At 41.8% G+C, this 24,078-nt stretch overlaps 1 protein-coding gene across 1 annotated transcript; it reads right to left on the bottom strand.

Annotated features, from left to right (window-relative positions):
• Positions 1-307: 307 nt before the first annotated feature.
• LOC137619447 (uncharacterized) lies at positions 308-982 on the bottom strand. The gene has a single exon (XM_068349506.1). It carries the CDS (start codon positions 980-982, stop codon positions 308-310), a length of 675 nt encoding a protein of 224 aa, XP_068205607.1.
• Positions 983-24,078: the final 23,096 nt, after the last annotated feature.

Here is a 24,078-nt window from a genome sequence, read left to right on the forward strand (position 1 = left end):
TTGAACATTCCTACACCTCCCCTTTAAGATCAAAGCTCCCCATTCAAAGCAAACATAGTATATTTAAAACATTAGTATAGATTTCTCCTTTTAGTTGCAAAAATAATAAAACTGGTAAAGGTAGTAACATGTGAAGCAAAAGGAATTCAGCTATAATAAAGATAGTCCTTTGGACACAGCGCTGGAGCATACATGAATGGTAAACATGACAAGAGGAACACTTATTAAACCCAAATAACCAGTATTAAAGTATATGCACAAAACTTGACATGTTTAGGGGATATTTATCAAACACAACTAAAATGAATTACTCTGTAATATAATCATCGTGCCATTGCGGAGGACGACGTGCCCTAGTGCTACTTCTCTCCTGGGTGGGTACTGGGCCAGCCTCCCCCAAGGCAGTGGGAGTAGGTTCTCCCTCAGGTGGTGTGGGTGGCAGGGATCTCAAATGCTTGCGATTTCTTGTTGAAATTCTTCCGTCTAACCTTATGCGATATCGGCGGTAGCTATTCTTTTCAATAACCACCCTGCTTCTATTCCACGCTCGTGTAGTTACATCCTTGATAGCTACCCTCTCACCTATTTGTATGGGGGAAAGATCCTTGGCTTTCTCTTTATACTTGGATGATATTCGTTGCTCAACAACGCTTCTTTCCCTCTCTCTTGCGGACAAGGTTTCCGACCAATGCTCGGTGACAAAATGATAACTTTTTAACATTGACACCGAATCTCGAAGTTGGCAACCCATAGCCAGCTGTGCAGGACACTTATCTATACCACGTAATGGTGTATTTCTATACTGCAATATCGCCTGAGCTACCTTGTCATTGTCTAGCCCTCCATCAGGTAGAGTATTGCCCATTAATGTTCGTTTGGCGGTGCGCACAGCAGCTTCTGCCTGCCCGTTGGACTGGGGGTAGTGAGCAGATGACACTCTCATAGATACCCTCCACTTACCGAAGAAATGTCTCATTTCCATGCTCGTTAGATTCGTGCCCTCGTCCACTGATATTTCTTCAGGTGCTCCCACTGCATAAGATATCTTCTAAAAACTGGGATCAATCTCGCGGATGTACTTCTGTTAGCTAAGAAATAAATTTCCATCCATCCAGTTAGTAGATCGGCGTAGACCATATACTGCCTCCCTACTACTTGAAATAAATCTACAACCGTTCTCTGAAATGGATATTCGGGAGGGGGAGTGTATATAATACTTTCCCTTTGTTGCGAAGGTGCCGCAACGTTGCAATCATGACACTGTGCCCTATAATTTGCCGTCACCCTCAATCCTAGGGCAATAAACCACCTGTCGTGCTCTTCTGATCATGGAGTCAGTTGATTGATGACCTGAATGTAAATTGGTTGTAATGCGTAAACGTAGTACCTCCAGAACTACCAGACGAACATGCCCCTCGTCATATGCATATGTGACTAATCCTTCAATGACACTCAGTCTACCACGTACATTGAAAAAAGGTTTTAGGCAGGGCTCCATTTGAGACCTTGACGACGGCCAACCCCCTTCGCTGACACGTCGCTGCAATAGTAAATAATCAGGATCCATCTCTGTTTCCCCCTTCATGGTAGCCCAGTCCATAGTAATGACGTCATCCGCCAGCGATGACGTCATGGAAGCAATACAAACTTCGTTCGTAAGTTCCTCCTCTTCTTCGTCTTTGACGGTAGTTTCACTGCGAATCACTGGGTATCTTGATAACGTATCGGCTGCCGAATTCTTCTTCCCCGGAAAATATCTTATGGTAAAACTATATTGCATAGTTTTCTTCCTCAACCTTAGTAGTCTCGGGTTTGCAATGTCTTTTAGGCTCCTATCCCCAAAGAGTTTTAACAAAGGTCTATGGTCCGTGATTAAAATGAAATTCGGGCATCCCAGTAAAAACAATCTCGATTTCCTAAGGCATCATACTACTGCAGCCGCTTCCCCCTCACTGACGGCATAGCCATCCTCCGCCTCCGTCAGGTGCCTGCTGCCACATAATGCCAGTTTCCATCCCCCCTTACAACAAAAGGGGCCTTGAGATCCTCGCAATTGCAATATTGTTGCAATATAAAAAATCCCATTCCTTCTCTGCACCAATCAGTAACAACAGCAGTGCGCCTTGTCTTATCATAATATGTCAGTCCATCGCCCAACATCTTGCAAATGCTGTCCCGGGCTGCAACAAAACTGTTTTGAAGGCGTTGGTCCCAATTAACTTTCGGATGGAGGGATTTCTTGAGAAGATCCCTGAATGATTCCATTACTGGTGCTACAGCCACGAAAGGTGCAATTTGGTTCACAAGTCCAAACCAAGATCTTATATCCGTGATAGTTGGGCTTGCAGGCATGGGGAAGTTCTTAATGGCACTCATACGCTCATTAGAAGGCCTATAATTATCCCAGTCAAGTTCGTACCCCACAAACTCTACCTGTCTTTGACAAAATCGGAATTTATCCGGATTCAGCGTAATACCATTATCTCCACATAATTGCAAAAAATCATAAGTATGCCAAAAGGCTCCCTCAACACTGTTGTCATATAACAACACGTCATCTATGCACTTGTACTTTCTGTGTACATCAATAATGACGTCATCGAACCTTTTCGTGTATGCATCGGGGGCCGCGCAATGACCCATAGGTGTTCGACAATACTGGTATCTCCCCCATGGTGTAATAAACGTTGTCAACTGTCGGCTCTCCTCATCTAATGGCACTTGGTGGAATCCGGCATAGGCATCAACTACAGTCTTATATGTACGAAGTGGCACACCCGAGACTATGTCAAAAGGAGCACATGTGTGATGCGTTTCTCGTTTGATATTCTTATTAAGCTCTTGATAGTCCACGGTCCTCCGTGGTTTACCATTTTTCTTAGCTACTACTACCATCCTCGCACACCAGTCCGTAGCTGTACAAGCAGGGACCTCCCTAATTACTCCTAATTTGACATCTTCGTCGAGCTGAGCCTTAACATCGGCCTCCCAATGCTTAGGAACTGGTATAGGTGTATGACACGCATAGGGGATGGCACCTTCCCTCAGGTGAATGTGGTGAGGGGCTCCTTTCATCATCGGCAGAGGGTTTCTTGAAACGTTGAAAGTAGTCTTCGCAAAACGTTGCAGTAGCAAATCCCTCAGCCTAGGGACATTCTCCTTCGTGGCAGCGTATGGCATCTTGCGCTGACGACCACCACCCCCTACCCGTGTGCGAACGTTTTCTTCAGGCGTTTGGCGGGGGTTAGTCGATGCAGAGGGTTTCCAAGTGACGTCATTCACGGTAGCGACAGTATGATTGGGAAACTTTGTATGCACTAGACCTAGTGATTTACACACTCCTAAAGATATATAAAAACTGGTAGCACCCTGCACAACGATAACACTAGTGCTCATTGATTTATCTCCCAATTCTATTAGTATATCAACAGACCCATATATTCTCAATGACTTCTCACCTACGTGATTTACAATGACATTACACGGAGAGAGATTAGGTACCTTCAAACCCAATTTTGGTAACAAATCTACCCCTACTATACACACTGCTGCCCCTGTGTCTGGAACAACCTCAACAACGACACACTCACATGAGAACTCATGCTTAACCTTTATTTTCACCATCGGCAGCTTCACCACTGCCGCACATAGGCCTACCTGACGATTGTCCGCAGGTGGATAGGCAACAGTGCATGACGTAACAGACGCGTCCACAATAGGCACCGTTTTGGCGGGCTGTTGCCCCCCTTGACGACAGAATTTAGCAAAGTTCCCCACAATACCACACTGAAAACAGTTAACATTATCAGCAAGACATTTTCCCTGCTAATGAGAACGACCACCACACTTTTTACACCTGGTATCTGACTTACTCCCACCAGTAGGTTTCGAGCAACTACGGCCACGGCCGTGTCCCTTGTCACTATTATTAGACCTATAGCTAGCAATAATTTTACTTTCATCTTCTAATCCGCTTTCAACTAGGCCTAAGCCTATCTCATCCCCTTTTACCAAAGTAGCTATGTTTGCCCTTCCACGAGCGCTAATACTATCTTTTTCTGCGGATTCATAAATTTCACATTTACGTAATAATTTCTTCACAGTATTGAAAACCTCATGATCCTGTAGGATCTCTTGCTTAATTCCCACATTGCTTAAACCACTTGTTATCCGCTGAACTAACACAAAATCATTCAGATCAGCTCGACAATGGTGACACTTAAACCCTCAATCTAAGGCCAATTGTTGGCACCTATGCACAAAAAGTTTCGCGGTCTCTTGATCACCTTGTTGCGCTGAGAAAAACTTGTCCCATGCCACTGCCTTATTCACAGACTTCGCCGTGATCTCCTCCAGTCTGTCAAATGCCTCAGAGGCCGTTAATGAGTTCCACTGAACCTCTGAGTGCGTTGCATCTATAGCCATCCTTAACTTCTCATCGCAGTTTAACCGGATACTGATAAGTGCATTCTCTCCTGAGACGTTTCCTAAGGCCAGCCAATCACTCATAGAGCGACACCATTCTCGAAAACTGCTTTGTGTCATCTCATAGCTACACTTCTCAGGGCACATCGCCCTAACACCTGCCGAGGCTGAACCATGTGGTCTTCCTTGTGCCATGAGGCCAACCAAAGCCTGTAACAAGTCCTGTCCCTCGTGGCGCCGGCGTGCCGGTGTTGCATTCCTGCTTGCAGTGCCCCTGGGGGAACGTCTTGCTGTGCCCCTGGGTGTGTTGTGATGGCCTCGTCTCAGCATCTTGTAGGTCCTGCTTTGGAACGAGATTCACTGCGCCATGTAAGCAGGTTAAGACATACTCGGGAACAGTTGATTTCTTTAATGTATAAGAGTTGATTACAGATCAAGGGATGAGCGGGAACTGACTTGTGTTTTCACCTGAACCCCGTGCAAAGAGATACACATAACAGGGAAAACATATCGGACATCAAATTGAACATTCCTACAATAGGTCAGTAAGGAAAGGAAACCAGAAAATAAATAAGATACAAGAGAAGTAACTAACATTTAGTATAAAATATTTTAAGGATAATAACAACATTAAAATGTATATTTCATATACTAACTATGAAAATAGAAATAAAAAAAACTGGAGGAAGAGAAATAAGCTAATAGTTTGCCCAAATTTACCCTCAAGAAAGAGAATTCTGTATCGTCTTCCATCAGGCATACTGATTTTGCTGATGTGGCACAATTCTTGGTGTCTAAAATTAAAATGAACTTTTTCTCAGCTTTTATTAACATCATGGCCGATGGTGTAACTGTGAAGAATTTTCTTCACTACTCTTCTTCTTCATAGTTTATACGTAGACTTTGTTATTGTTCATGACGTCACGGCAGGGAAAAATGTGAGTAATGTGTCTTTCTTGAGCGAGTGTCCCAAGATTAATACTTTTGTGTTGTTTGTATACATTATTCTACCGTAAGTGTTTAGGTACAGTATTTTAAATCTCTTAATTACAACTCAAGTCTGCTAGTCTAGGAGGTATGGTTGTCCACACACGTGAGCCCGACTTGCTAAATTACCTTTTAGTTTCATTTTTATTCTGTATGCCAATTGTTTAGAATTAGGATTATCTTTGCCCCCTGGAGTTGCAAGATTTCTCCTTGTATTCTAAATAAGTGTGTTGCTTGAAATTCACAAGGCACAAGGTTTTTGAGCCTGTCCTAAATGAGAGTTGGCACCTCAAGACTAGGCCTACGCACCAAGATACACTTTTTTTGGGGAAGGAAGGAGGACGCAGCTGACCTGAACTCGACCTCACAAACATACAGGCCACGGTACGAAACGGAGCTGCCCAGTCAGGCTCCAATGTCAACCTCGTGCTCCCACTCTCCATCACTAGCCTGTCCCCTTACACAATAACTAGCCAAGAATACGTCGTAGAAGAGGTCAAGCAAATGACCAGTGTTAGTGTATAGCTGCTAATTCTACAGCACGTCGGTTCCAGTCTTGGGGGCTAGTTGGAGAGCTTGGAGGGGGCCGTTGACTCTGCAAATTAAGTACTGTAGGCCTAGTGAGCAAACTGAAGACCGCCACATTTAGGACACGGGCGCCCACAACATATAAAAATCTTGTGAGTTTAACTAATGGCCATTCCCCCTTTAGATAAGTTTCAATTTCTCATAAGTTAAGTTTAGGTATTATTTGGCATTACATCTTTCGGGCTGCGTGCATGGAAATTAATGTATTCATATTTTTTTGATCTTGGTAATTGCTTGAGGTCACTGACCACATGTTGAGACCTCACAGCATCCTACCGCACAAATTGTTGATCAGAATGTTTTGACTTATTTATTCTGTTTGAGGTTTAATCCACGTGTTAATTCCGTTCAACGTTTTCAAGTTTTTTGTTGTAAATTCACTTATTCATTTTATCACATGTAAAACTTATATTTGAGTTACTGATATTTTTTTCCAATTTTTAATTTGTTGTGTTAAAATCATCGAGTTATTTCCATTCCTTTTTCTGTAATAAATCATTTGGAATAGATTACACATTTTGGTATCTTTAACCACATTATATGAATTTAGCTAATTTATACTATGGGACGCGTCAGAAGTACCCAAGGTGTTGAAAGTAACCTACTCTAAACAGGTAAGTTGGTATCAGCGAGTGTACGCTCTTTTACTTAGTGCTTTGAAGGTGAAGATCCCCATTTAACTTTACTTTATACTTTTATACTCCACTGTTCCCCCCCTTTTTTTTTATTTTGTCTCTAGTTGCATTAACGTAAGATACCTGTACAGCATCTCACTGGGGTCACTGGGACGGAATCGAAACAGAGCCTTAGAGTGAGATGACTCTAGCCCTGACAAAGCTAGAGTAGGCCATAAATTATTTCAGAATTAACGTGTGGAGTTCTCCGGCCTCTGGACAGTAAAATTACCTCCTTTTGTATTTGAGTGAAAGGTTAGTGAACTATGGCAGTAAAGTATTAGCAGGGCATTTGTGTCCCGAGAGTAAGTGCTCATTATCCTCCCCTGTTGAGCTTTGGGTAATTGCCGTAGGGAGACTTTCCTGGACTAAGTTCCCACTCAGCCATTCACACAAAAATTCTCCACACGAGTGGTCCTTCGAACCGGATCTCTCACCTTTGACTTTTGGATCATTAAATCAACGTAACCTAGCTTGATTAAGCAATAAATACCTCGCTATACCACACTTACCCACATGCACCAGCCACATTGTAGAAAGTGTAATGCCCAGACTTGAGTTGGAACGAGAGAAGAGTTTTGTAATTTTATAGTATTTGACACACGCTTAAGGAAGACAGTGTAACCAGGTTTATTTATGAGTTCTGAGACGACAGAACTAGAGATGTTCGGGTCATCGATTTAGGTTGCATGCTGCATGTTTAATATTAACTTGCGAAGTTCTATGCCCGTCGGTTCATATGATCTGTTCACCTAATTTTGGCATTTAACCAGAAAGTTCCGAGACACTGGAACTAAGGTATATCACTTTCGTTGTTCAGACTTCATTGTTTACTGCTCCAGGCGAGCATCGTTCATTTTGCTCTGTTCGACTTAATTTGCCAATCTACTTTTTTCCATAGTTTTGTACCTCGGTTTACCATCCTTTGTGCAAGTGCTGTAGTTTTCTTACTAACCCCTCTTGTAAGCTTAACCCCGTGTCCTTGGTCACAGAACTTTTAGCACGATATTGCTAAGCCTACAATTTCACGTAGTCACTAAAAAATTTGTTAAAAGTCGTCTTACCCATGTGTAGCGTATCCTATTTTACTTGTGATTACCACTTGACAAGTGCGTCAATAATTTTACCTTCAGCCTCAGCGTAAATTTGCACTTTTGTCCTTTTTGTGAGAAACTTTTGCGTTTAACCTCTGTGTGAGGAAAGCTTTATGTAATTTCCTCTGTTGTGAGTGAGATTTAGTTATCCTTTGCATGAGGTAATTTCAAGTTTAGCCTTAGCGCGAGTGGTGTTTAAATTGTTTTGCGATTTCCATGTGCTACTAGTCACATTGAGTAATTTTTTGCGACTATCTAAGTTCTATTTACTTTTGTCATTTTGGTGCTAGCCTATACTGTATAGTTGTAAATTGTCATTGCCACTTACCACACTTTTTCATTGTGCATTTAACCAATCCATGGTCACTTCTTGTGCACACATAGCCGCACAAGTTTCCCAAACCTTTCGAGTAGGGTGAGTTTCCATTCCTCAGACCTACCCATAAATCTTAAGAATTTATTCAACTTTGAATTTGCAAACTCCGCACATCCAAGGGTTTCATCCAAAATGTCTTTACAAATTCTTAATCTCGGTAACCCTCCACAACCTCAGGCTGAAGCTCTCAGCTTGGAGGAACTTAACTTACGGCTTGAGCAACAGGAGGTCGATTTCAAATTTCTATGTGAGGACGCAGATCTGGCCCTCCATAGGCTAAGTTCAGTAGATCTTTCACGCATGTCGTCCCCTGGGTTGGATCACTTTAGCGTTCACATCGGAGGCATCAGGGACAAACTCAATGAATACAAACAGTTTTGGCGGTCTCATTATAAACATCCGACCGTGGTGGCGAATTACCCAATGCTGGTTGACTGTGCAAAACGAATTGAAACGGCCTTCAGTAGCATTGTGTTCCATAAGACCACTGGCAACCAAGCCCAGAATCAAACACCTGGCGCAAACCCGCAGACTGTTTATGTGTCCGTTGCCTCTGAGCCTGATCCCCCCATTTTTGAAGGTCGTAGGGAACGTTGGACGGGTTGGTGGAGCCTTTTCCGTCAAACCATACACGAATATTCCAAATATTCTGGGCCCAGCGGATAAGTACAAGATCCTTCTACGGTGCCTAAGAGGACCAGCCCGGCGTCTTGCTGGAAACAGGATCTGGACAGAGGGTTTGTACGAGAGGACCATCGCTAACCTCATCCAGGAGTACGAATCCCCTGATCTTGACCGTCATTTGCTGCGTAAGAAGCTCTTTAGTATGAGCCCCCCAGCGGATGATGGCCCTGACCTCAGACGGTTTCTGATGGAGTGGAACAATGCTGAGGAAGAATACGTGCAAGTGACCAAAGCTCCCTTGTCCGAAGATCTGTTGGAGCATGCCATCCTGAGTAAGCTAAACCCCACTCTCTTGGAGACAGTTTATCGCCGTTACAATAGCACTTCCGTGTCTTTGCAAGAGTTAAAGGACGGACTATACGAACGTGCACGCACAAAGGAGCTAGCCAAACTGTTGACGGAGCCAAGCAAAGACCGGCTTCCTGTTAAACCATCTAACTCTGGAGTAAACGGCAATTCAATTACAAAATTGGCTAAGCCCTTCCATAGAGCAACCAGTGATGCCCTTAAGCCGAAGACACCATCCACACCAACCCAAAACCCAGCAAAACCCACTCAGAAGCGTGCACCGGAGCCGGCCAGAGCTCCCCCACCAACAGGTAACCCTGTTCGGTACAATTGTGTTTTCTGTGACCACAATGGTCACTCATCAACAAAATGCCCTCGGTTCCCCGATTCAAATAGTCGAATAACGCGGTTGAACCAACTAGGCTGTTGCACTAAATGTTTTTCAACGCAACATGTTGCCCGTGATTGCACCGCCCATGTTACATGCCAGAACTGCCAACGTGGTCACAAATTGCCTCTCTGCCCTAACATCTTGACCGTGGGTCACCAACCTGATGGGCCAAGAACAGACCCACCTTCTGTTCAACTTAATCATATAGCCTCGAGTGAGACTGATCAAACCAACCAGGCGAACGAAATAAACCCTGCTGTTCTACCCACCTTCACTGGCGATCTAATTAATGGGAAACTTAAACACACCACCCGAGTTTTCCTGGATTGTGGTGCCCAACGCACATTTGTTCATCCCAACGTAGTCAAGTCACTGAACCTTGCTCCTGTCGGAAAAATCGTGTTCCGACTCAACTCGTTCAACATGGACGAACCACCTCAGTGTTCAGACTTGGTGCAGTTCAATTTGAAAATTGGTCGCCGCAAGCATAAGGTCGTTGCCATTGTCAACCCGAACGTGGGGAAGAACATAAGGACGCCTGGATATACCCATGCAGTTCGCACTCTAGAGGCTAGTGGTCTACGTCTTGCAGACAGGCAACCAGATGACAATGCCACTGGCATAGAGATCATCCTCGGAGCCGATTACCTTCCCCGACTCCTCAAGCGCACTCACAACATCAAGGGTGTCAACTTGTTCAGTACACCAGGTGGATATGTGGTTTGGGGAGAGCTGCCAGATTGGTCACGAGAAGGGACAGAACCCCCAGAGGTTGATAGTCTGTCGCTCACACTAAACCGCATCAGCGTAACAGACCCTGTGGGAGTAGAGCCCCCCGTCGAGAATCTTTGGAAACTCGATGCTGTGGGCATAAGCAATGAACCCTTCAGCCATCTTGAGGCACAGGCCGTTGATCTCTTCAAGCGTACTACACGGTACGCAAACGGAAGATACACAGTGCAACTACCCTTCAAGAGTGATAGCCGACCAGAGATAAATTTTGGTAGGGCTTTTGCCCAGCTGATGTCCCTTAAAAAATCTAAAGACCCTCAGTTATTCATCAAGTACCAAGCCATCCTTGACGAGTACATGAAGGAGGGCTTTATCGAGCCGGTCGAGCTAGAACCTCATAATGACGGACAAATGCACTACCTACCCCATCATCCTGTCCTCAAAAATTCCACCTCCACACCAATGCGCATAGTATTCAATGCCTCGGCTAAATCGGGACCAAATCCAAGGTCTCTGAATGAATCCTTGTACACCGGGCCAAACTTGGCCTCAAAAATTCAGTCCATGATCCTCCAGTTTAGGGAAAGGCCATTTGGTTTGACGGCAGACATCTCTAAGGCTTTCCTGCGGATTGAGATCGCTCAGGAACACCGTGATTACTGTCGGTTTCTTTTCTTTAAGGACTCCAGTATGTCCGAAGTTGTTGCGTACCGCTTCAAAGTGGTCCTTTTTGGGGCCACCTCGAGCCCATATTTGCTCAACCAGACAATCCAACACCACCTGGATGCTCAAACGAGTAGTCTTGCCTCACAGCTTAAAACAAGCTTCTACGTTGACAACTTTCAACGTTGCTACGACTCGCCCACGGACATCCTTAGCGAAAGACAGTCCATAGAAAAAATTATGCTGGAAGCCAACATGCCCCTTGCCAAATGGACCACTAATGCCCCCATCTCGGGAGACTTCACCGAAACGGGTCCCCAAGATTACCTCGGTCTGGACTGGAACACCGCAGATGACACATTAGCCGTCAAGCTCCCCTCAGGACTGATGTTAGAGGACTATTCACACGTCAACACCAAGAGGAAGGTTGTCTCTCTGTTTTCTTCCATCTACGACCCTATTGGCCTGATCTCGCCGGTCACTATCCTCGGCAAGCTCTTCATTCAGAAACTCTGGATGATGGATCAAAGTTGGGATTCACGCCTGAGCGAAGAATTGATCCGCGAGCTCGGTGCCATTCTTAAAAAATACAAGGGTCTCGAGAACATTAAGGTGCCTCGAAATGCACATCAGGGTCACCAGGCTGCATTACATGTGTTTGCAGATGCCTCCAAACAAGCCTTTGGAGTGGCTTGCTACGTGGTCACAATTGAAGGTAAATGCCAGCTCCTCACAGCCAAGGCACGAGTTACCCCTAAACGTATGCTGGAATTGGACGAGAGTCAGTCCATTCCCAAGCTTGAGTTGACCGCACTCCTGTTTGGATGCCGACTAGCCCAGTATCTGATAGAATTACGTCCAGAAACATACGTCTCTACGACAGTGTGGTCCGATGCCTCCACGGCCCTGCAGTGGGTACACAGCCGGCAGAGCACGTCCCCATATGTTCTCAATAGGGTTGAGGAGATAAACCGTATAAGGTTGAACTGTCGGTTGCTTCTCAAGCATGTCCCCACGTCCTGCAATCCCGCCGACCTGGCGTCGCGGGGAGTAGCCGCCAAAGTCGTCCTCAAGTCCAACTTATGGCTTCATGGACCAGCCTGGCTGATCGACGTCTCAGCTTACCCGGACCAAAGCAGATTCCCTACTGAATGGGAGATAAAAGCTTGTCCCGTCAGACTTCTACCACCGCAAACTCAAAGATTTGCTCATTTCTCATCTCTTGATGAGGCAGTTAGGAGCTATGCAGCCTTGCTGCGCCTGACGAGCGGATGGGCCGAGCACAAATTCCCCCATTTAGTCCAAAGGTTCCCACGAAGACCACTTACCGCCATCATTCGTGTGTCACAGGCGGCCAGTTACCCCCAAATATTACGACAATTGCAAGGTAAACCCGCCTTGTTGACGTCCGATGAACGAGCCTTTATCGGACAACGGAAGCCCTATATTGACAATAACGGTGTTCTAAGAGGCCGATCCCGCCTCAGTGATGCACCCCCGGAGTCCGGCTACATGGACCCCATTCTCCTAGAGTCCCACTGTGCTCTCTGGAAACTTATTGTTGAGCATTGGCATGAAGTGCTGCTGCACTGTAACACCTCCACTCTTCTTGTCCACTTGCGCAAGGAATTTTGGGTTCCCCGAATGCGCCAGCAAGTGAAGAAGATTCTCAAACGGTGCATACATTGCAAAAGAGTACAAGGCCAGCCGTACCCAACCCCACCGTTAGCTCCAGTCCACCCTAACCGCCTCAATGCTGAGGTCCCTTTCAGAGTAACTGGACTGGACTACACTGGCGGCTTCAAGGTGCATCATTCCCATGTGGACATGGTGTACGTACTGCTGTTTACCTGCGCTGCCACGCGGGCAGTAGCTTTAGAAACTACTACTTCCTTGACAGTTGTGGAACTAGTCCAAGCGATACGAAGGTTCGCTGCCCGATTTGGGATGCCCCAGTGCCTTGTGTCTGACAATGCCTCAACCTTTCAAGCTGGTCAGACACTCTTGACAGAACTCATACAGCACCCTGTTATCGACGGGTTCAAATGGGCCCACAACCTCACTTGGAAGTTCATCACTCCTCGAGCCCCGTGGCAAGGAGGGTTTTACGAGCGCTTGATTGGGTTTACCAAACTCAACTTGCGCAAAGCCACTTACCGTTGCCACCCTACGTATGATGAGTTTGTGACCTTGGTCCAAGAAGTAGAATGCGTGGTGAATGATCGGCCTCTAACATATCTGGATGCTGACGACCCCACTGATACGCCTTTGACCCCAAGCCACCTACTCTATGGTCGACCCCTCTCATTAGCACCTCAAGTCCACCTGGCTGACTTGACTGATCCTACTTTTCGAGAAGGGGACATCCTCCGCAAAGATTACCAGAAGCTGACCAACATGCTGCAAACATTCCTGAAGAGGTGGAAGTACGACTATGTCAGTTCCCTTCGAGAACGACACCAGAAGTCTAGTCGCCTCCACCCGAACATCCCTAGAGTTGGAGATTTATGCTTGTTGATTCTGGACGAGGTCAATCGAGAGGAGTACCCTTTGACCCGTATACTCCAAGTATACCCAGGTCGAGATGGACACATTAGAACAGTCAAGGTCCGCTCTGCAAATGGAGAGTATGTACGTCCAGTCAACCGTCTCATACCTTTGGAGGTTAACGAAAATGGCCAAACGCTATCCGAACCAAGTGAGGAGGAACCTCCTAACACCCCTCCTCTCGAAAATCTCGACAGTCCTCCTAGAGACCAACTGGCCGAGAGAAATGATGAGACCACAGCCGAAGCTAGGTCTCCTGTAGTCATCGCGGCGCCTCGCCACGCCAGGCCTACACGGGCCTCTGCTGAACGTGCGCGAGCCCTATTCCAGGAGATCTTGTAGTAGCTTTACATAGTCTTCATCAACCATGTGAAGGACTGCTGAAGTTTTTGATTTGTCCTTCCCTCCGCTCTTATCTTGCAGTTGTAGTTACCATTTTGTACTAAGTCACAGTTAACTCTGTTTTACTTCCGCTTTTATACGTACCACTTTTGTTTGACTCTCGCTTGTAAATCGTACTTCGCACTCATCTCGTACGCGGTTGCGGTTCAACTTAATGCCAATTGCTGACATAGCATAGCGCAACTAGTCGCATTCATTCTTTATTCATTTAGTATACTCATCTCATATACTAACACCTAATCCACATTGCATTAGTCTACACTAACCCTTCTCCTTTTCCTCCCTTTATCCCCAGGGTGTGAAGAATTTTCTTCACTACTCTTCTTCTTCATAGTTTATACGTAGACTTTGTTATTGTTCGTGACGTCACGGCAGGGAAAAATGTGAGTAATGTGTCTTTCTTGAGCGAGTGTCCCAAGATTAATACTTTTGTGTTGTTTGTATACATTATTCTACCGTAAGTGTTTAGGTACAGTATTTTAAATCTCTTAATTACAACTCAAGTCTGCTAGTCTAGGAGGTATGGTTGTCCACACACGTGAGCCCGACTTGCTAAATTACCTTTTAGTTTCATTTTTATTCTGTATGCCAATTGTTTAGAATTAGGATTATCTTTGCCCCCTGGAGTTGCAAGATTTCTCCTTGTATTCTAAATAAGTGTGTTGCTTGAAATTCACAAGGCACAAGGTTTTTGAGCCTGTCCTAAATGAGAGTTGGCACCTCAAGACTAGGCCTACGCACCAAGATACGCTTTTTTTTGGGGAAGGAAGGAGGACGCAGCTGACCTGAACTCGACCTCACAAACATACAGGCCACGGTACGAAACGGAGCTGCCCAGTCAGGCTCCAATGTCAACCTCGTGCTCCCACTCTCCATCACTAGCCTGTCCCCTTACACAATAACTAGCCAAGAATACGTCGTAGAAGAGGTCAAGCAAATGACCAGTGTTAGTGCATAGCTGCTAATTCTACAGCACGTCGGTTCCAGTCTTGGGGGCTAGTTGGAGAGCTTGGAGGGGGCCGTTGACTCTGCAAATTAAGTACTGTAGGCCTAGTGAGCAAACTGAAGACCGCCACATTTAGGACACGGGCGCCCACAACATATAAAAATCTTGTGAGTTTAACTAATGGCCATTCCCCCTTTAGATAAGTTTCAATTTCTCATAAGTTAAGTTTAGGTATTATTTGGCATTACATCTTTCGGGCTGCGTGCATGGAAATTAATGTATTCATATTTTTTTGATCTTGGTAATTGCTTGAGGTCACTGACCACATGTTGAGACCTCACAGCATCCTACCGCACAAATTGTTGATCAGAATGTTTTGACTTATTTATTCTGTTTGAGGTTTAATCCACGTGTTAATTCCGTTCAACGTTTTCAAGTTTTTTGTTGTAAATTCACTTATTCATTTTATCACATGTAAAACTTATATTTGAGTTACTGATATTTTTTTCCAATTTTTAATTTGTTGTGTTAAAATCATCGAGTTATTTCCATTCCTTTTTCTGTAATAAATCATTTGGAATAGATTACACATTTTGGTATCTTTAACCACATTATATGAATTTAGCTAATTTATACTATGGGACGCGTCAGAAGTACCCAAGGTGTTGAAAGTAACCTACTCTAAACAGGTAAGTTGGTATCAGCGAGTGTACGCTCTTTTACTTAGTGCTTTGAAGGTGAAGATCCCCATTTAACTTTACTTTATACTTTTATACTCCACTGTTCCCCCCCTTTTTTTTTATTTTGTCTCTAGTTGCATTAACGTAAGATACCTGTACAGCATCTCACTGGGGTCACTGGGACGGAATCGAAACAGAGCCTTAGAGTGAGATGACTCTAGCCCTGACAAAGCTAGAGTAGGCCATAAATTATTTCAGAATTAACGTGTGGAGTTCTCCGGCCTCTGGACAGTAAAATTACCTCCTTTTGTATTTGAGTGAAAGCTTAGTGAACTATGGCAGTAAAGTATTAGCAGGGCGTTTGTGTCCCGAGAGTAAGTGCTCATTATCCTCCCCTGTTGAGCTTTGGGTAATTGCCGTAGGGAGACTTTCCTGGACTAAGTTCCCACTCAGCCATTCACACAAAAATTCTCCACAGTAACGTCCCTGACTGGTGAACGCCAGACTGGGGTTTGAGTCCCGTTCAAAGTCGTAGGTTTCTATGGCCTCTACAAACTCACCGTCATTTTGAGCTAAGGATGGGCTGTTTAGGGTCATCAGCAACCACTTCCTGGTTCTCCTTGGTCCTTGCCTTGAGCGCTGATCTTAACTAAATCTTACTCACTTTGTATTTCATAATTATATAAGTTGTAGAAAATGATGTTCCTAAAGGCATTAACTGATAAATTTTGTAAGATAACTTCAAAAACGAAAAAAGAGAGAAACAAAAATTTTCGGTAATGTCATAGTAGTTAAAAATAATATAGTCATCCTTAAAAATAATTTTCTTTAAATTCAAAGTTGTAGCGTTTTCTTTTCCTTGAGGCCGACGATCTAGGGGTGGCTTTCTTATACATTTCTATCGTATATATTCCTCAAACATTAAATTATTTTCATACGAGTATCTTTTGAACTTCTATTAAAATTCAAATGATATATTGGAAGAACTTTTGAATATATCTTAAGCAAAATAATACAATTTTAGCTGATGAACGCAGACTATGGTAGAGGTCTCTGGTTGAAGTAATTCTTTAACCAAAGCGACAACTTTTTGGGAATTTGTCCCCAAATCTGGGAATATTTAGTTTTTGGTACATCAGATGTGGGTATTTCCATATGTATGGTAACTGGAGAACATTATCGAAATATTCTTGAATAATTCAGTCTTCCGTAAGAATTATAATGACTGAGGATGACTTAAAAACGTTTTACTGTTTCCTTTGGTATGACCCTCATTATAATTATCATTTTATTTATATATCTTTCAGAGCACAAACTGAAATCAGAACATGATTTCATCATTAAGAAACTAAATGTTGCTGTTTGTGGTTTTACAAGTATCGTAATTAAAAGTAAATACAGAATACATCATAATCGTAAAAGATACGTGAGATACAGAATACATTTTAATCATAACAGATATGTGAGTGCATAGTACAGTATTTTGTAGGCTAGAGATTCAATGTTGTTGAAAACTACCTAGAGAAAATAATTCTGGTCTGGGGAACTTTTATTGACCGTCTAGGGAAGTCCCTGACAGTGTACACAGTAGAAGAAGATACATTTCTGTCCCAGACACACAGAGATGAGGAAGTAATTAAGTCTTGTCTTTTAACTTGTGATTCTTCTGTGAACCAGAAGGCTTTAATGGGTAAGGAGGGACACACTTTACAAGGTTTTACTGATTCTATTATGTTCTTTTTGTTATTTTATTACTAAAAATACTATGGATCCGAATATCTTGTAGGTGCTGTAGGTTTCCATGATAGATAGTAAATCATTGAATTTGTTTAAGGTTCTTTTATTGGCGATGAATTTTAATGAAGATACATCTCCCAAAATGCTCTTTTTAGCGTGCGGTGGCAATTCACATAATCAATGAAAGGTTATTAAATAAGATTGTTTCCAGATGTGGCTTTAATTTTTCAATTAATAATAGGATGGTGCATAATTGTAGTTGTATAGTTTGAGTTCTAATTGGGCACACTGTAATCACCTATAATCGTATTTGTTACTATGAGAATGAATTGAGATAAGTTTAATGCCTATAGCCATATAGGCCTACATTTTATAATCTAAATCAAATGTCAATAAATACTTTCTTTGAATATTTTGTTCCGTGATTTAAATAGAGGGTTGTGTCATCGTACACTCTGCTCTATGTTTTATTTAATAAAATACAGAGCTGTATTTTATCACAAACTTTGATTTAATCTGGTAAGAAATCTTATTAATGATTGTTTTTCACATTTTCAAATTTGTGAATGTAATGATGTAAACTATAGGGACAACTGTGTTATTTGTGCAAATTATATGCATTACAAAATTATAATTAGGAACCGAGAGTTTCAGGTGATGTGTGTTGGAAAGTTATTCGTTAGTTAACCATAAATATATTTCAGTGAACAAAACATTCGCACAAACATTCTATGTTTTACTAATACAAAAAAGAAATATCTTTTTTTTATAACTCGGTATACACATATTGTATCAATACCTACATATCATTCGTTTTAATACGAATATATTCAATCCTTGAGACAAATATATGACATTAATTTGCTTTAAGAAACAACCATTGTCTCCCTTCCATTAGTTTATAAAATCTTTACCAATCATGCCCATCAATTATGCTCTCTCTCTCTCTCTCTCTCTCTCTCTCTCTCTCTCTCTCTCTCTCTCTCTCTCTCTCTCTCTCTCTCTCTCTCTCTCTCTCATGTTTAGGCCTGTCTTATTTCCTATTATCAAGAAGGTTGATTGTTTCTACGTTTTATGTTTTCAAATCTAAACTTTACTTTAAGGGTTACTGTTTTTCTGGTCCTTAAACTATGGAAGCATTTACAGAAGAAGAAAGATTGCAGTTTCCTCTTGAAAGCCTTAATAATATCTTCAGTCTAGTGGGAGCTTATTGAAAAATCTCGGGGCCGCATATTTAAAGGCTCTAGAGCTATGGAGTAGACATATATCCAGGTTCCAATAATTTAAAACCATCTGTCAACACGATTTGTTGGTTGCAAAATATGTAGCAATTCTCTTATATATATATTGGACGTCCGGTTCTGATAACTTGGTGGGTTATTGTAAATATTTTAAACTCAATTCTCGCTGTAATAGGCAGCCAATGTAAATCAATTAGTATAAGAGTGATCCTTCCTTTAGGTGGGACACCTTTTATCAGTCTTGCTCCTCAGTTTATTATGTATTGCAGTTTCTTGAGTTGTACTTTTGGTGTTCCCCTGGACCTGACTATAGGTGTACTTGCTGTTACATAAAATGTTGGATATTATATTCTAAAGCATTCATGAAGAAGAATAAAAAAAAGGTGTTGTTATGGCTTTATTCTTCACAGTTATTTTCTCCGATATGGTCGTGAAATTAGAGACTAAAAAAGCCTATAAGATTTAATTTTTCACACAGGAATTTATTTTTGAAAATGTCAATTTCAAGGTTCAGCCCCAAGTGATTTATATCTTTACTGATGAAAAATCTGACCCGTAAATGATATAACCTCCAATAGCATTCGCTTCCAAAACCCCACATGAAACTCTCTTCCAGGATAGTCGCCCCAACAACCTAGATGCTAACGTCCTTCATGAACAGTCTCCTCGACACCGTAAATAATATAATCTTCCATACAATTTACTCTCAAAACCCCAAATGAATCTCCCTCATAGGACAGTCGCCCCAACAACCCAGATGCTAATGTCCTCCATGAACAGTATCCTCAACACCGTAAACGATATAATATCCCATAGCATTTATTCGCAAAACCCCAAATGAAACTCCCTCCCAGGACAGTCGTCCCAACAACCCAGATGCTAATATCCTCCATGAACAGTCTCCCCGACGCCATAAATGATGTAACCTCAAATAGATTTCACTTCCAAAACCCCAGATGAAACTCCCTTCCAGGACAGTCGCCCTATCAACCCAGATGCTAATCTCCCCCATGAACAGTCTCCTCGACACCCTAAATAATAACCCCTCCCTCAATATTCAATTCCAAAACCCAAGATGAAAGTCCCTCCCAGGACAGTCGCTCCAACAACCCACATGCTAATGTCCCCCATGAACAGTCTCCTCGATACCCTAAATATTAACCCCTCCCTTATCATTCATTTCTAAAACCCCAGATGAAACTCCCTCCTAGGACAGTCACCCCAACAACCCAGATGTGAATGTCCTTAATGGACAGTCTCCTCGACACCCTAGATAATGAACCCTCCCTTACCATTCACTTCCAAAACCCCAGATGAAACTCCCTTCCAGGACAGTCGCTCCAACAACCCAGATGCTAATGTCCTTAATGAACAGTCTCCTTGACACCATATATAATATACCCTCCCATAACATTCACTCGCAAAACACCAGATGAAAGACCCTACCTGGACAGTTGCTCCAAACAACCGAGATGCTAAGTTCCTCCATGGAGAGTTTCCTCGACACCCTGAATAATAAACCTTCCCTTAACATTCACCCCCAGAAACTCCAGATGAAAGGCCCCACCTGGACAGTCACTCCCAAAAACCCGATACTAATGTCCTCCATGGAGACTATCCTTCACACCTTAAATGATAAAACTTCCCATAGCTTTCACTCCCAAAATCCCAGATGAAAGGCCGGCCTGGACAGTCACTCCCAACAACCCAGATGCTAATGTACTCAATGGAGAGTCTCTACGGCTCTGAAAATGATAAACGTCCTATAGCATTCACTCACAAAACCCCAGATAAAAGACCCTAACTGAAGAGTGGCTCCCAACATTAATCCTTTCTCCTTCCAATGATATTTTATCTTCCATCGCATCCTCCATTCTCATCATCTCTGTCTTTCTTCTATTTATCTTTAGCCCCACCTCATGTGATATTTCATGCTTTCTGGTAAGCAAGAATTGCAAATCCTGTGATGTTCTGCTAAGAAGGACAGTATCATCAGCATACTCTAGGTCTGCTAAATTCCCATTACCAATCCAGTCCAATCTTTCTCTACCATCTCTGACTGTTTTACACAATACAAAATCCATGAGTAGGAAAAATAACATAGGTGATCACACATTCCCTTGGAGTACTTTGATGTTCACTGAAAATTCATTTGATAAGACCCCATTAACATCAACTTTGTACTTGCTATGCTCATGTACGGACTAATCAAATTTACATAATTAAGAGGAATCCCATTATAATGCAGGACTCTCTACAAAATTGGTCTTTGCACACTATCAAAGGATTTATCATAGTTCATAAATGCCATCAAAAGGGTATTTTTACATTCTACGCATTGCTGTACAAAATATCTCAAAATGAAAATTTGGTCTGTGCAACTTCTACATCTTATTGTGATGAGCTCTTCGTGAGCACAAATATAGCTTTGTGTGCAATGCTGCCATCTTCTCAGTGCTTCAACAATAGTTACTGATGTTCCTTGGAGCTGCTTTCTGACTTTCCTGTGTCTCGTAGCTAGGCAAAATGTCCATAAAAGGCAGAATTTATGTCAGAATTATTGTTCAGATATAAAATCCAGTCCATTGAATTAGCCCCTGCCCTGCAATTTTTTTTTCTTTTTACCCCCGATGTGTAAATCTACCAATGGGTGATATCCCTTTTTTAGAACATTGTCACTTTCCTTTACCTCTGCCATTCATGAGTTTCCTTTAAACGCCAAAAGGAAAATACCTTTTTTTCTTTCATAATCTTAGCATTGTATTAGGCATGTAAATATAAATAAATACACCTAATCTCTCAGGGAAAGTAGAGGGCTACTCTCTCTCTCTCTCTCTCTCTCTCTCTCTCTCTCTCTCTCTCTCTCTCTCTCTCTCTCTCTCTCTCTCTCTCTCTCTCATAAATATTCTACAGTATTTTATGAAGAAATTTGAACATTTAGTAAAGAGCAAAAGACATCTAATTAGGAGAATAAGAAATGAAATATATAATAAAACACAAGAAATAATGTTTTTGCTGCTGTCTCCAGAAAAATATACCTAATATGAAAAACTACTCCCATGAGTATATATACATTATTAGCATTTTAGAGTATTAGAAGTAAAGAAGGATTGATTCTATCATTCAAAAATTCTTAACGTTTCTGAAATTGTGCTAAATTTTGTGAGAGAAAGGAAATAATCGAACTTTTTTTTTATCAATTACTGAAGGATTTAGGACCTGATAGACAGGCGACCCATCATCACGGCTACAAGATTCCAAGGTTTGATGAATTACCTGTAAGAATTGGCTGCATGTGATATATTCTATTTTAATACATTCTCTTATAGGCCTATTATATGTTCGAGGTATTGGGGTTAGCGTGAAACCAAAGTCATCGTCAATACTAACTTTATTAAATAGAATATAACTTACAAAAGCAAATGCCCACTGGCGAACCTCGAGTCGGCAGAACACAAAACAAGGAAGACATAACGGATTTTTACATAGGAAAAATATATTTTTGGGTGAGATAACCATGTCGTCCTGATGGAAGTTCCTTCTGGCAGCTTCCTACTGTGTTATATTTCTGCGAGTGATATTACAAGAGAATTACAGTCAGGTATCACAGGGTTCAATTCGCCCGGAACGACTATCCTAAGATATCGTGTATAATCAGGGACGTATCCATAGATCAAAATAAGGAATAAAACTCTGTTATATTCAATTAAGATATCCTATGTAATTAAAGATTCAGTTTAGTAGGTGGTTTAACCACTCTACTCGATCTACGTAGTGTTACTGGTTCAGGCAATGACACGTTACTAGGAATTGACTTAACTGCAATAGCAGGCTCAACACAAATTTCAATCACTAAAGTAGTTACTATTGTCACTGCTTAATCCAGTATCAGAAATTCTAACAATTAACAGGAGACAAAATGAGTTTAGATAATTGCCTATTTGCTGGGTTACGAATAGGAACAATACAGTCATTAGAATCTGGGCATTATTTGATCAACATGGCGGTTCCATACCATAGTACCAGAATTCTTCAACTGCATTTCATTATTTCTAACACCAAGCATTTCAATAATTTTACCTGGCAGCCAAGTGTTCCTAGCACCAATTTTTTATTTTTACAAATACCGCATCATCAACAACATATATATTTAGACTAATTCGCAATCATTTTTAAATTCTTTTTCTTTCATATTCTGGGGTTTAATCCACTCCATTAAACTACGAAAATTGCGATTCAACATCATATCATATGGGGATTTCCCAGTGGAAGAATGCCCGATATTATTATAATTGTACAAAATTCCCTTCTGTGAATTTAACAACACCATCTTTAAAAGTCTTAACTGCTCTCTCTCTCTCTGCAAGTCCATTCGATGATGGACTGTACGGAGCAGGCGTAGCATGCTTAATGTAATTTTTCCGCAAGAAAGTCTCCATCTTATCAGAAACAAAATATTTAGCATTATCAGAAACAACTACATGGGTTATCCAATGTTGCAAAAACTATTTCTCAATTTCTCGATATTTACAATTGGTGTAGTTAATTTAGTTACATGAATATCCAAAAATTTAATGTAAGAATCAATGACTTTAAAAAGATAGTTTCCATCTATAGGACCAGCATAGTCTATATGTAGATTTTAAAGCATACATTACATAATTTTGTCATTTCCCTAATGCCTTGGTCTATTTTTGGCAACCATACCCAATTGCGTGCTTCAGCTTCCGTTACTCTAATACTATTATGACCGACATGTAATTGATCCAACACTAGATTTTCCATATCAGATGGAATAATCATACGGTTTCTATACAAAAGTACATCATCATAAAGGCTTAAATTGTCTTTCACTTTGGAAAAATCAGAAATTGAAGGATCATGAATCCAGCCAATTTCCACACATCTTATTACTTTCTTAAGCACAAGATCACATTCAGACAAAGATTTAATTGGTTCTAAAGATAAATTGTATCATCCAAAGTTTGAATCATATGTACATATTCAGTGGGGGTAGTTGAATCCAAATCTGAATCAGAAAGGGGTAATTGACTAAAAACATCTGCGACAACATTATCCTTGGCAGCTTTAAAACTGAAATCGTAATCAAATTGAGAAACCAGCCAGGCCCGACGTTGTACCCTATTATTAGCAGTCATAGGTACCAACTTGGTTCTTCCAAATAAACCAAGTAATGGTTTGTTGTCAGTTCTGATTACGAATTTGCAACCCAACAAAAAATATTTAAACTTGCATACAGCATAAACCAAAGCTAGAGCTTCCTTGTCCAACTGCGAGTATTTCAACTCAGCAGCTTTCAAAATAAACTGCTTTTTCAATAACATTGAATTTCTGCATCGGGACACATTTCACACCCACTGGAGTCGCATCCACTTCTATTACTTCTGGACTATCCCATTCAAAAATATCAAGATAATTAGACCTGGATAACTCCACTTTGACCGTACTGAATGCATCAGCCTCACTATCAGCCCATGAATATTCAGCATTTTTCTTTAAAAGATCATATAGAGGAGAAAATACACTAGAGAAATTAGGAACAAATCTCGAATAATAAGTAACCATTCCCAAAAAGGATTTCACTTCAGAAACAGACTTTGGA

This window comes from Palaemon carinicauda, chromosome 26, assembly GCF_036898095.1.
Source record: "Palaemon carinicauda isolate YSFRI2023 chromosome 26, ASM3689809v2, whole genome shotgun sequence".
Lineage (NCBI taxonomy): Eukaryota > Metazoa > Arthropoda > Malacostraca > Decapoda > Palaemonidae > Palaemon > Palaemon carinicauda.